The 13,730-nt window shown below is 40.8% G+C and overlaps 1 protein-coding gene across 1 annotated transcript; it reads right to left on the bottom strand.

The window, feature by feature from the left end:
* Positions 1-462: 462 nt before the first annotated feature.
* Positions 463-10,371, bottom strand: LOC100019358 (nuclear protein localization protein 4 homolog). Its single transcript, XM_056816090.1, is given in 6 exon segments — positions 463-4,046; positions 4,049-4,299; positions 4,301-4,485; positions 4,488-5,227; positions 6,284-6,477; positions 10,271-10,371. Coding segments are annotated over 6 exon segments (2,043 nt in total). The 3' UTR covers positions 463-3,474.
* Between the last annotated feature and the right edge of the window lie 3,359 nt (positions 10,372-13,730).

Genomic DNA, 13,730 nt, shown 5'->3' with positions numbered 1-13,730 from the left:
ATAGGAATCTAAATGGATTAAAAAAAAACAAACAAACAAGGAACTTTAAAGAGACTGGAGGTTGTATTTTTAAGGCATTTCAGACTCCAATGTTTTATAAAAATCACTGTATTCTATTGCATTTTACTGATTGTTTTGTTTATGGTTTAACTTTGTGATTTTAAATTCATATATTACTGCATTCCGTACTATTCTGTTACACTGAATCATTTTCATGTACTGAGTTTTAACTACTGTTAAATTCTGTTGCTTTTCCTCTATAAGCATATTGAACAAATATAATTGTAATTAAGCTCATATATGAAAACAGCCTTTCTATTTTTGACTTTGTAAATTTTCACATAGAGGATGCATCAGAAAATTGCTATAACAACCTTTGGAAAATTTAACGTGCTAAATATCTCAACTGATTTTAAGGGGTTTTTAGACATAATTTTTAGAATTTTTTTTAAACAGTCTCTAGTCATTTTTGCCTGCCCCTAACATGAGGTGTAAGGCCCATTCTAGTAGCAGAAGTGAAATACAATTATAACCCCCAACCTTCCCGCATTTCTAAAAATGTGAATTGAAGTTGGGCAGTTAATCTCAGGGCATTTGTACCCCTAAAAAGCCTCCAAAAAAGGAGCATCTCTCATTCATAACTCTTCAGCTCATTTTACTTCCACCAGAATGATCTCTAGATTTCTTTCTTTCTTTTTCTTTTTCTTTTTTTTGTCATTTCAGGTACTTTTATTAGATTTCACTTACAGGGCTGTAATTAAGAGAACTCCAATCCAAATCCAACAAATGCACATCTGCAAACAAGCAAAGCTGGAGCACCAACACCCCCAGAGAGCTAGTTTTTAGTTATGCAAACTGTAAGGGGAGAAGAGAGGTGGGCTAAGAAAAGACCAACATCTTTCTTGTCAAAAAAGGCTGCTGCACCTGCCTGCATAATCCCTTCTACCCTGAGCCCTATCAGTCACCACCTTCCTGGTTTGTGGACCATTACTCTTCTAGTGTAGAAACTGCAAAGGGCTACATTGAGGGAGATGTGCTGGCTGGGACAACAAAGGGAAAATGGTCTATACTATAAGTAGGAGAAGGAAGATCAATTCAGGCTTTCTGCATTTAGGAAGGCAAATTGTCCTTTCAGATACATCAGTGGGGTTGGAGGAAGTGGCCAGGATTTGGTCAGGAGCCTGGCCCTCCTCCCAACCCCACTGTTCTATATATGGTTTCATCAAGCCCTCACTGGCTTTCTTTGGATAATGGTACAAAGTCCATTGTTGAACTAAGGCAGTTAAACCAAAACAAAAATAAAATAAAAAAGACAAAGAAAGTTGTGTGAATGCCAGAATTTCTCAAAGGGAAAAAATAATGATTGAAAGTGAAGTGAAACAAAAGCAGCAAATAAAGGAGACTAGAGCAAGCAGAGGAGGAGCCTAGGCCTTTTCTTCTTGTGATCTGATCCTACATTTGTGATATTATGTCTCAGAAACAAGGTTAAGTCTCCACTTGGTTGAAAATGAGTGATTTCAGTGTATGCACAAATGGAAGATTATGAACTAGATGCATGTCTGAACTAATCAGGATATTTACTATTCTAAATAAAAAGTCAGTCCCCAAAACCATTTTCAATAGCTCTAGAACAGATTACCTTGGAGAGGAGCTCCCCTGTGCAGGATTTCATGCTCCAATCATTCTTATGCAAATAGTACCACATGCCCCTGAAGGAAGTTACAGACCAGGCAAACCCTTGGCCAGGAAAGCCACTAATGCCACTAGCCACTTCTGCCCAAATATATCAGCCAAAGCTTACACTGAGCTTTCTGGTACCATCAGAAGTCAACATGCAAACTAGCAGATGCAAACATTCTCTCTAGAACCCAAGAGGAAAAGAAGGTTCAGCATATGCAAGAAATATTATGATGTGTAAAAGTGATAGAAGCATTCTAGCAGCTGTGCCCTTTTCCTTTATGCTAAATGGCTGAGGATGATTTGCATTTGGCATCAAGACAAAATGGTAACAAGGTGCCCAGGCCAGTTGGCTCAATATGAGGGAAATTCTAAAGAATTTCCGTGAGATGTTGCCTTATGATGTACCTACTCACCTGCAGGCAGAGCTTAGGCCGGTAAATAAATGCCAGGGATCCCATTAAGCCCTCTGTTTTTTCCCTGTAGCTGCCATTCTCTACTTCCTTGGCTGCCTTCTCAGGGGACCTTGCACAGACCTCACACTTGGCAGAACCCTAAATTCCCTCCTGGGATTGCTGCAGTTGACATACCAGTGAATCAGAAGACCCAGGACTCAGGAAGTAGAAAGAGGAAAGAAGGTGGTGGGTGGGAACACAATACTTAATACTGTGGTTGAGCTGAGCTTACCTCTGCTAGACCCAGGGGACTATGGCACTAATTAAAAATTTAAAAAGCAAAACAAAGCTAAAACAGCCCAACTCCAGTGCTCAGCTCCAGTGTTCCACTTGCCTGGATGCAGCTCATTCTTCAGTTCTCCCCCTCTAGACGTTCAGCTTTTTAAAATGTCCTTACTATGTAGCTTGGTGGAAAGACTTGGTCACTGAGGTTTACTTCAAAGGATAGCTAACTGTGGATCCACACTTATCTACACACACGCCCATCCACAAACACACACCCCAAAAGGGATTGATTAAGGTGAAAGCTTGAGAAGGGAGAAGGAAAGGGAAGAGGAAAGTAGCCTCTCACTCCCCTTTTGTACAGTATTTTTCTCTTTAAGAATAAAAACAAACTAAAAAGGCCTGTAGGAAAGAATTACAAATTGCTGTCATTATAACCAATGTAGATCTTTAAATCTCACCTCCTAGACTGGTGAGAGGAAGATTGAGGTGAAAAGGGGGAAAAATCATGCAAATCAACAAGGAAAGCCCCCTGTCCCAAGACACAGCTCATCTGACCCTGCTGGTTTTCATTCTAACCAGATAACTGGCCAAGCAGCAAGGGGGGAAAAGCAGCCGCCACTGTCAGAAGGCATCCAATACCTGGTAATGGAGTAGAAAACAAAGGACAGGGCAGAGGGCCAATATGGTTTTTAAAGGGGACTAGGAGTAGAAGAAGTGGAAAGGGCAAGAGCATAAAAAAATTGAGAAATTTGCAAAAGGAAAGGGGAAGGCTGCAGGAAAAGCAAATTCCAGGTGACACAAAAGGGCGTAGTTCTTATCAAATACAAGTTGCAAAACTGTAAACTGAGGTTAAATGTCTGACTTTCTTGCATTAGGGATAGTTTGCCTGGCAGAAAACCCAGCCTTGGATCCCTCTATCTAGTGGATACCCTCTGGAAAGAACAGTGCCAAGAAGCTTCTGTGGGTTGCAGAGACCCATGGGTAGCCTTTTCCCCTTCTTCAGGTCTGCCCTCCATTGGGGCATCACTACAGGGGAAGAATCATGAGAAATGATCCTGGCTTATAAGTGGGCTGTAAGTCTGGTCCCCAGGTTTGTCCAGGAGGATGGTGGGGAGTGTTAGGTCCTAGGGAGGCTACACATCTCGAAGTGGTCCGTGCCTGGTTGGTTCATAAAGGTGCAGTGTTGACAAGCCCACATTGCAGAGGAGGTGGCATGTGTTGGACCCCCGATGGCACCATATTCATGCATTCCTGGAATCTGGACACCAACTGTACTGCAGAGCTGTTCACTGGTGGCCCACTGCTCAGATTTCTTCCAAGTCTGTGCTAGCTCCTCATTCCTAGTCCTCACAGCCTCCAGCAATAAGCTAATGCTGTCCTGAAGAGGCATGACTTCATTGGTGACCAGAAAGAGGAGCAGATGGAAATCTGAGATGATGTCTAGGAAAATGGAAGAGGTGTTCTGAGACAGATATGTAGCCAAACTATGAAAATCTTGTGTCTCGCCTAGGACATCTTGGTTCTCAATAGGGAATAGATTTTGTGAAATAGAAAAAGTATAAACTGGATCCTTGGGGAAAGTCGTTGTGATATCTATGATCAGATATTCCACCGGGAGTGGGCGGGCCAGCTGAGTGATCTCATTACCAAACTTATCTGTGTCCTTATAGAACACATCAGGCACATATGTTCACTGCTGGATTCCTTGGCATAACCCAACTCAGGTGCATCTCAACATGGCAATAAGCACTCATCCCGAACCAATTTCATGCACTGATTAGATACCTGGTAATCCTCAAAATGAACTTGGTTGTCTGGACCACCTGTAGCTACCATGGTTACAAACTTTGATCCAAAATGACCATCTGGGGAAAGCTGACATATGTTGGGATGCTTGTTCTGGAAATTTCCTGAAGTTATACATTCTTCTGCACTCAGAAAATGTGTCCTTTTTCCGGCTATATCGGACAGTGCCCTTTCGGATATCTTCTGAGACCAGGTCTGTAAATATCCAGCCAACCTTTCTTAGGCCAAGTTTGGCAGCAATCTCATCTACTACTTCAGCTTTGGGGTCTTCAAGGAGCTCCAGGCTGTTCTGTGTACCAATATGGGGGGTTTCATAAATGGTAGAGCAACCTCAGCCCTAATGCCAAGAGGAATGTCTTTATGCTCTGTATACTGTCCATACAAGTACCCAAAATGCTGGATCCCAGTCTTTCTCCAGAAATCAAGGAAACGATCTGCAACTGTGTGATTCTCAAACATGATGTTGTCTACATGCTGATATTTCTGTCTGTTCAGTGTGATAGCACTTGGCTGGCACTTGGTACAAATGCCATTAGGCCATGGAAGATGTCCCTCACAACCAGATTTAATCTTGCAGCTGATATTCTCCAGGGCAACAAATTTCCCCTTATCAGCCCCTCTGGTCAGTTTTTGAATGTAGGCATGGAAGGACATATGCTTCACAGGAGGTTCAAGATAGTTCAAGTAATCTTCATCAAATGGCTCAAGAGGTACACAGTGCACACATTTTCCTAAAGGACCATGTCGGCAAAGTTGTGGGTCTCGATTCCTGTAAATCTTCCCATCCTGCTTACTAAGGTATTGATCAATCTCATCTTCTACCACATTGGGAGCTCCCCAAGCACGTAATGCTTGTGTGGAAGAAGTTTCTGTGTCAGATGAGGGTCCAGCAAGGCTCAAGGGAAACAGGAACAACAAATCGCCATGTTTAATTTTTAACAGGTTAAGGGATTTGTTTGGTGATGATGCTGTTATCTCTCCTATTTTGTTTCTATTGATGTAAACTGAGAAACCATTATTCTGGAAGCCAAACTCCTTTGCAACCTTTTTCAAAAATGTTGCAGCTAAAATCAATTGTACAAAAAATCAAGCCATTCCCCATTTGATAAATGGGCAAGGGACATGGATAGGCAGTTTTCAGAAAAAGAAATCAAAACTATTAATAAGCACATGAAGAAGTGTTCTAAATCTCTCATAATCAGAGAGATGCAAATCAAAACAACTCTGAGGTATCACCTCACACCTAGCAGATTGGCTAACATGACAGTTATGGAAAGTAATGAATGCTGGAGGGGATGTGGCAAAGTAGGGACATTAATTCATTGCTGGTGGAGTTGTAAACTGATCCAGCCATTCTGGAGGGCAATTTGGAACTATGCACAAAGGGCGATAAAAGAATGTCTACCCTTTGATCCAGCCATAGCACTGCTGGGTCTGTACCCCAAAGAGATAATGGACAAAAAGACTTGTACAAAAATATTCATAGCTGCGCTCTTTGTGGTGGCCAAAAACTGGAAAACGAGGGGATGCCCATCAATTGGGGAATGGCTGAACAAATTGTGGTATATGTTGGTGATGGAATATTATTGTGCAAAAAGGAATAATAAAGTGGAGGAATTCCATGGAGACTGGAACGACCTCCAGGAAGTGATGCAGAGCGAGAGGAGCAGAACCAGGAGAACATGGTACACAGAAACTAATACACTGTGGTATAATCGAAGGTAATGGACTTCTCCATTAGTGGTGGTGTAATGTCCCTGAACAACTTTCAGGGATCCAGGAGAAAAAAAACACCATTCATAAGCAAAGGATAAACTGAGGAAGTAGAAACACCGAGGAAAAGCAACTGCCTGACTACAATGGCTGAGGGGACAAGACAGAGGAGAGACCCTAAACGAACACTCTAATGCAAATACTAACAACATGGCAATGGGTTCGAATCAAGAACATATGTGATACCCAGTGGAATCACGCGTCAGCTACGGGGGGGGGGGGGGGGGGGGAGGGAGGAAAAGAAAATGATCTTTGTCTTTAATGAATAATGCATAGAAATGATCAAATAAAATACTATTAAAAAATGTTGCAGCTATTTCTCTCTTTGTTGCAGTGATCCACTTTACCCCCTCTGGTGATTGGACACGGATTATGATGCTCTGCCATTTCTGCTGTCTCCGGGCCCCCGCTGCCAGTGCCACCCCAAGTGGCCCGCAGTTGCAGCTCTGGCTCTAGCCTTGGCTCTGGTCTCGCTCCTCTGACCGCTCTGCAGCCACCACCACTGCTCCAGCTCCGCCCCTCTAGATTTCTTGATGATGTTCTAAAACCCAAAATGAGTTTTACTTTGTTTTAAAATATGTTTACATAGGTTGAAAGATTTGCTACATTTGTAAAAATTGTGACAACTATCCATCAATTCATAGGCTTTTAAAAATGCCATACAGCAACTTACATGAAATATGATAGTGTATTTATTTGCTGTTGTAATTAATTGGGCTATTGAGAATTTGGGGGATACTGATTCCTACATATTTGTACTACTGTTCTTTAAAAATGAAAAATGTTACCTTGTTCAATTCATTTGCTTGCATTCACAGTGGATCATGGCCAGATATGAAGAGGAAATGGATCTCATTTTTGGTGAGAAAGCCTTGTATTCTATATTTTCTTAGCTGAAAGAGTTTGTCAATGATTATAAGCTATATTTTTGAATTTAAAAAATTTTTATTATTATACTTTTCTTTCATGTGCAATATACTATTTCAGTTTTGTTATTTTTTCCTCTCCTTTTTTATATTTGAAGCACATGTCACCAGTATTTAGATTTTCTTTAACTTTTTTGATTTTGCAGTAATATAAGTTGAAAATACATTTGCTATAATGCTAATGCATGCCCTAAAAGCTTAAGACTATAAAAATGATGCCACTAATTATTTTTAAAAAATTATGGGACTTTGCTTAATAATTCTGTCTGATTCCAGGACAAGATATACACAAAAGGGTCATTGCACAGGGCCAAATATAAACCAGTCCAGGTAGGATTGACGCACTTCTAAGCCAATACTAAGGTTGAACCTAGTGTGAAGACTCGAGGTTGCTATGTTTAACATTTGTTAAGACATAGGCCTTCCTTGTGTCCACACTTACTCTGAAAATACAGACGAGTATCCCCAAACTTGGCTCCTACTTGGCTCCTATAATCTGGCCCCTTTTTTCTGTCTTTCATAGTGTGCAAACTTTCTGTAGTCCTGGCTACTGACTAGGTAAATGATTACTTGCTTAGTTCATTTTAATTGGGCCCTGATTCAAGGACCTGTTATAGATTTATTTTCCTTTACTTAGAATTTTTACACATAAGACTTTGATAGTCTATATTTTCATCCAGAAATTTTCTTTTTTTATTTGGATTTTTCTGATGTCTTTTTAATTTCTCTTACCAATTGATTCATATACCTCATAACTCAGCCATGCATCCCTAAGTAATCCTGTGTTTTTCAATCACCCTCAAGATGGGGAAATGTAAAAAATATTATTATTTTAAATTGCAAACTTTAAATTCCTTTTAAGAAGAATTTTAGGTAAAGAAAGATGCTACCTCTCTGAATCTAGAAACTGAACTGTTGGAGAAGACACCATGAATAAGCCTCCAGACCACAAGTTGCACAAGAAGATCAAAAAATGAACTTTGGCTGTGGTTGATTGAACATTTATTTGTATGTATACTTTCATACCAAAGGGGACTTCCCCCTAACTGGCTTTTTGTGAATGCGTCCAGCAATTATTGGTTTTGGGTTTTTTTTTCCCTCTTATCCTCAAATTATTGTAATCTTTAAGTTGATTTTGTTTTCATGATCCTTTGGGAAAAACCTTTTTTCCCAGAGGATCATATGGAGAAATGTAAAAATGGAGATTTGAACCCTGGACTTCAATCCCCAGAAGTCCTTGGCCACTTCCCAGAATGCTTTGTAACTTCACCTGAATTCCCACCTGGGCCGAGAACAAATTATTATTTAAAGGGTCTCCGCCTACGGCTCTCTCTCTCCTACTTCCGCTTCCAAGCAAACGTGTCTCTCATGATGTTAGTGAAATTGAATGGGCCTTTCGGCCCTCCTAGGCACATGCTTTCTTACTTGAATTTTCTTTAATTCTTAATCTTTAATAAACCTTCTAGATAATACTTAATAATAATAATATATTAATAATAATATATAATAATAATAAATAATACTTCTAGAAGAAAAACTAAATTTTATCTGCTATAATAGGCAACTACTAAAGTCATACTACATAGTAATACTGCATAGTAATTGTGGCTTTTAGTGCCAAGATAGGTGATGACAGAGAAAACACCTACAGACAGAAGATACCAAAGGATGGTGCCAACTTTAGGAATCATGACCCTTCATTATGGAGGGTAGTGATGGCTATGAATCCTATAAAAGCACCAATTTTTGCATTCCAGTAGAAAAATACACCTACAGGAAACTTATTAAAGAATCCATGAAAGGAGAAAAGGACTTTCAGTAACCAGAAGCCATGAGATATCCCTTTGCCTTATATGTTCTCTACATGAGTACCTCACCACCATTTTACTTTATATTAAACCTATTTTCTCCAGGAAACTTGTGTGTGCAAGAGGGAGGCTGTGTCCTTCAGTTTGGGAGAAATGTTTTATACTAACTGTTCTTACAATTCCTTCTTGGGGAATTCCTTTGCTGAAAACAAATCAAGGTTACAAACAGAAGCAATGGGACGTACACTAATAGGGACTTATTAGTAACCATATTGTAAATCCTCTTCTCGTAGGGATTACTCATAGAATCCTAAGGTGAATTGTGATCAGGTGCTGTTGGATAGATGAGGACTTCAAGTTCAGGGTGAGGAAGTGAAACCAGATACAGTTTTAGATTTTTTTCTTTTTTTAAACCCTTACTTTCTGTCTTAGTATAAATTCTAAGACAAAAGAGCTGCAAGAGCTAGGTAATTGAGGTCAAATGACTTGTCCAGAGTCATAGGTAGGAGGTATCTGAGCTCAAATTCAAACCTAGATCCTCCTGACTTCTGACCTATCTATGTGCTATCCAGCTGCCCCAAGATATTCAATTTTCATTTTGCCCCTAGCAATTCATTGTGCTATTCTTCCTATATAAATTGCTTGGTCCAGGAACTTAGGGAGCCATGGTAGAGCAGTAAAGAGTCTGTGATTAAGAGATTAAGATCCTTTTCCACATCCTTTGTTCATTCCTTTTCACTTCTGCATTCAACAAACATTGATTTATCCCCTGCTATGTGTAATGCACAGTGATAGCCCTAATAACAGTGTTATTGTTGTAGCTAGCTAGCTTTACATTGCTTGTTTGCATTGCTTATTGCTTTTGATTGATTTCTGTGTACTATGAAAATTCATAGACTTTCAAAATGTGTATGGATTATGTCCTGTATGTAGTTAAGCAAGTGGCCATTGTGGTATTCTTTCAAGTGATGCCACATCTACTACATGTCTTGTTAATGTGTGTTTGTTTTATTTATTTCAGTTTCAATAGTGATGAAGGCGGGGGCAGCTGGGTAGCTCAGTGGATCGAGAGCCAGGCCTAGAGGCAGGAGGTCCTGGATTCAAACCTGGTCTCAGCCACTTCCTAGCTGTGTGACTCTGGGAAAGTCTCTTGACCCCCATTGCCTAGCCCTTACTGTTCTTCTGCCTTGGAACCAATACACAGTTTTGATTCCAAGATGGAAGGTAGGGGTTAAAAAAAATAGTAATGAAGATCCAGGAAAATAACCCTTTTTGTTTGAAGCTCTGATACCTGTGTTTATATTGATTCTGGACTTGTCCTAGCTGGTTTTCCCAAGGGATTGCAAAGAGTTTCAGCCCGAGGGAAGAATGTTATCCAAGTCCCAGAGCCTGTTTTCCCAGCACAATGTGAAAAGAAGGATATAGTTGGCAAAAGTCAAGGAGTGTTACTCTCTTACAATTTCTTCAGATCTTCAAATTACTTTGGACCCTTCTGGCTTCAAGAGGAAAGCTGCAAGAGGCCAACCGCACTTCAGGTTGCTGAAGAGAAAGACTCTGTGAAGACATGAGAGGAGCTGGTCACCTCCATCATGTCCCTGACCTCCACTTGCTGCACCAGAGACTTTGGGGAATTTCCCCTCCGGTGAGATCTAGAACACTCTCTTGGCTGAGCTGAATTATCTCATGCCTGAGCTCCTTCATGCTATATTGTCTGTGGTATATATTCTCTTCTATGTGCCTACTCTGACTTCTGTTTTTCTATCATTTGGATAAATGCTAAAAACAAAAAGATACTGGGAGACGATGAAAAGTAACATTATATGTTAACAATCAGTTATTATGTACTTACTCTGGATCATTAATTGTTGCATAAGTGTTCATGATGCAAAGAAAGAAAGTCTCTGCCTTCCAGGAGCTTACCACAGACAACATACAAACTGGTATACATGAACAAGCACAAACAAGACTGATAGTATAAATTGGAGGGTCTCAGAGGTAAAGTCTTAGAATTAAGGAGGGCCAGAAAGAACTTCTTACACTAAGTAGGATTTTATTTAAGCCTGTAATGAAGTCAGGAAAGCCAGAAAGCAGAAATAAGGAGGGAGAGAAATAAAGCATAAGGGACAGTCAATAAAATCGCACAAAGTTGGGAGGAGTATCATATGTAAGGAGGAACTAAAAGTCTAAAGACTGGGTCAGAGAGTTGATGGAGGATAACAAAGTATATTGAGGCTGGAAAGGGAGGAAGGAGCTAGATTATGGAGGGACTATGAAACCAAATGGAACATTTTGTATTTGATCCTAGAGGCAATAGGGAGACACTAAATCTGTGATTTAGAAAGATCAATTTGATAACTGATTAGATGAGCAGTGAGAGTAGGGAGAGACATAAGGCAATGGAGGTAAATCAAAAAAATGATTACAATAGTCCAGGTTGGAGATACTGAAAGCTTCCATAAGTGTAGTGGCAGTGTTAGAAGGAAGAAAGAGGTGGCTACAAGGCATGTTGTGAAGATGGGACTCCCAGGACTTGGAAACTAGTGGGATATGGAAGAGTGAGAGAATGAGGAATCAAGGAAAATATCTAGGTTACAAGCCTGGAAGACTGAAAGGATTATGGTATCCTAAAAAGTAATAAGGAAGTTAGGAAGATAGAAGGATTTGGGAAGAAAGAACACTAATTCAGTTTTGGACATGTTGAGTTCAAACTAATTATGAGGCTTTCAGTTCACGATGTCCAATAAGTAGTTGAAAATGTGAGACTGGAGTTCACAAGAGGTTAGAAATGGATTTGAGAATCCCTCCCTTAGACAAGATAATTAAGTCCGCAGAATGTGATGAGAACACCAAGCAAAATAGTTTGGAGAGAGAAGAGAAAAATACCAAGGACATAATCTAGGAAAAACCCATAGTTAATTGGCATGGTATGGTTGAAGAGCCAGCAAAAGAGACTGACAAAGAGTGGTCAAACAGGTAGAAAGAAAACCAGGAGAGAGCAGTGTCAGGCAAACTCAGAGAATAGAGATTATCAAGGAGAAGAGGATGATTGACTGTGTTGTAGGTTGCAGAGAGATCAAGATGGATAAGGATTGAGAAAAGTCATTAGATTAGGCAATTAAGAGATCATTAGTAACTTTGCAGACAACAGTTTCAGTTAATTGAATGATGAGACTGGAAGTTCGACCATAAAGAGTTAGAGGAAGCAATGATATAACAGAGTTAAGGAGGAAAGGAAGTTATAAATGAACTTCTTATTGAGTCTAGTCATGAAATAGAGAAAGAGACAGAGACAAAGAGACAGAGAGACAGAAATGGACAGGGAGAGAGAGAGAGAGAGAGAGAGAGAGAGAGAGAGAGAGAGAGAGAGAGAGAGAGAGAGAGAGAGAGAGAGAGAGAGAGAGAGAATGATAGTTAGGGGTGATAGAAGATGGATCAAGTGAGGGATTTTTTTTTAACTTTTACTATCTTATAATCAATGTAAGTATGGATTACAGGGCAGAAGAGCAGTAAGAGCTAAGCAATTAGGTTTAAATGACCTACCAAAGGTCACACACCTAGGAAGTGTCTGAAGCCACATTGAAGGCCCAGGACTCTCTATTCCTGTCTCCAGGCCTGACTCTCTATTCACTGAGCACCTAGCTGCCCCAGGTGAGGACCATTTTGAGAGTGGGCAATCATGAGTATGTTTTAGAAAGCAGAGAAGCAACCAATAGACAGGGAGAGATTGAAGATTAATGAAAGGATAAGAATAATAGAACAATCTACTTGAGAAAAACAGAATGGAATGGGATTACTTGTGCATGTAGAAGTTACTGCCTTGGTCAGGATAAGGGTTACCTCTTTATGTGAGATGTGATGAAGGAAAAGATGGTGGCAGAAGATATTTGTGTGATATGACACGAGGAAGGGGGAAGAGAAAAGCTTTGGAGAATGTCTGATTTTTTTCAGTGAAATAAGAGACAAAATTCTCAGCTGAGAGGTTGGGGAAAAGAAAGTTCATGGGAATTTTGAGGAGAGATAAGAAGATCTGGAAAAGAACCTGTGGTAGGTGGAATATGTGTTAGATGAATCAGTTAGAGAAAGGTACCTTATAGCAATGAAGGCCCAGTTGAGATTATGTAACATAAATTTGAAGTAGACCTCGCCAGCATAGTTTTGTAAGTTTCTCCAGCTTTGTTCAACAGCATGTGAGTAGGGGTGAAGATCAGAGATGGTGTTAGTGATCCAAGGCTGAGGCTTCCAGGGCACAGTTGTATAGAACCTGACAACAGGCAAGAAATAGTGCAAACATAACATGCCTCCCTTCCTCCCTTAAAACAGGATGTCTTCCCTAACTAGTTCCAGGTGTCAGTTGTAAAACCCCCTGGGCCCCTCTGACACCAGATGTGCCTACATTCCTCCTACCCTTATTTCCTCAGTAAAGGTTGTAAAACCCCTGGGCCCCTCTGACACCAAATGTGCCTACATTCCTCCTACCCTTATTTCCTCCTAGCCACAGTATATATATACCATGCTTTTGCCTCAATAAACGACTTCTCTTTGCATACCATGTGAGAGCTGTCCGTGCCTTCTTTCTCTCTCCCCCTTTCCTTCTCTCTCTCCCCCTTTCCCTCTTAGGGGTCGTAAGGGGCTGGTCCCCGACATCTGGCAGCCCAACGTGGGGCCAGAGCGACCACCGGACGACTGAGGAAAAGTTCGGCGCCGAAATCGAGACTACAGTAACGGGTAGGGATCGAACAGACGATCCTGAGGAAGGGTAAGTCGTCCCATTCATATCTCCCTCTCAAACCCCATTGTGTGAATGGTCGAATGTATGTGTGTTTTGATGGCAACGGAATAACAGTCCCCTTATATATACGAGTAATAGGGCGCCCCTTCGGGGAACCTGGCCGGGGCTTATACGGCACGCCTACGCTCAAATATAAGGGACCCCTCTTTGACCAAAGGGGAGAGGCCAATTCGTGGAGAGTTGATCTCGCGGTTCGACTGCCGTTGACCTGTTTCTGAGTGTTGACCTGGGATTACTGCGGTTCCGTCCCTGTGCGAGCACGGCGGCCAGG

This window comes from Monodelphis domestica, chromosome 1 (assembly GCF_027887165.1).
Source record: "Monodelphis domestica isolate mMonDom1 chromosome 1, mMonDom1.pri, whole genome shotgun sequence".
NCBI classification, from domain to species: Eukaryota; Metazoa; Chordata; class Mammalia; order Didelphimorphia; family Didelphidae; genus Monodelphis; species Monodelphis domestica.
The sequence above is the reverse complement of the archived record's forward strand: the minus strand, read 5'-3'. Positions and strand labels throughout refer to the sequence as shown.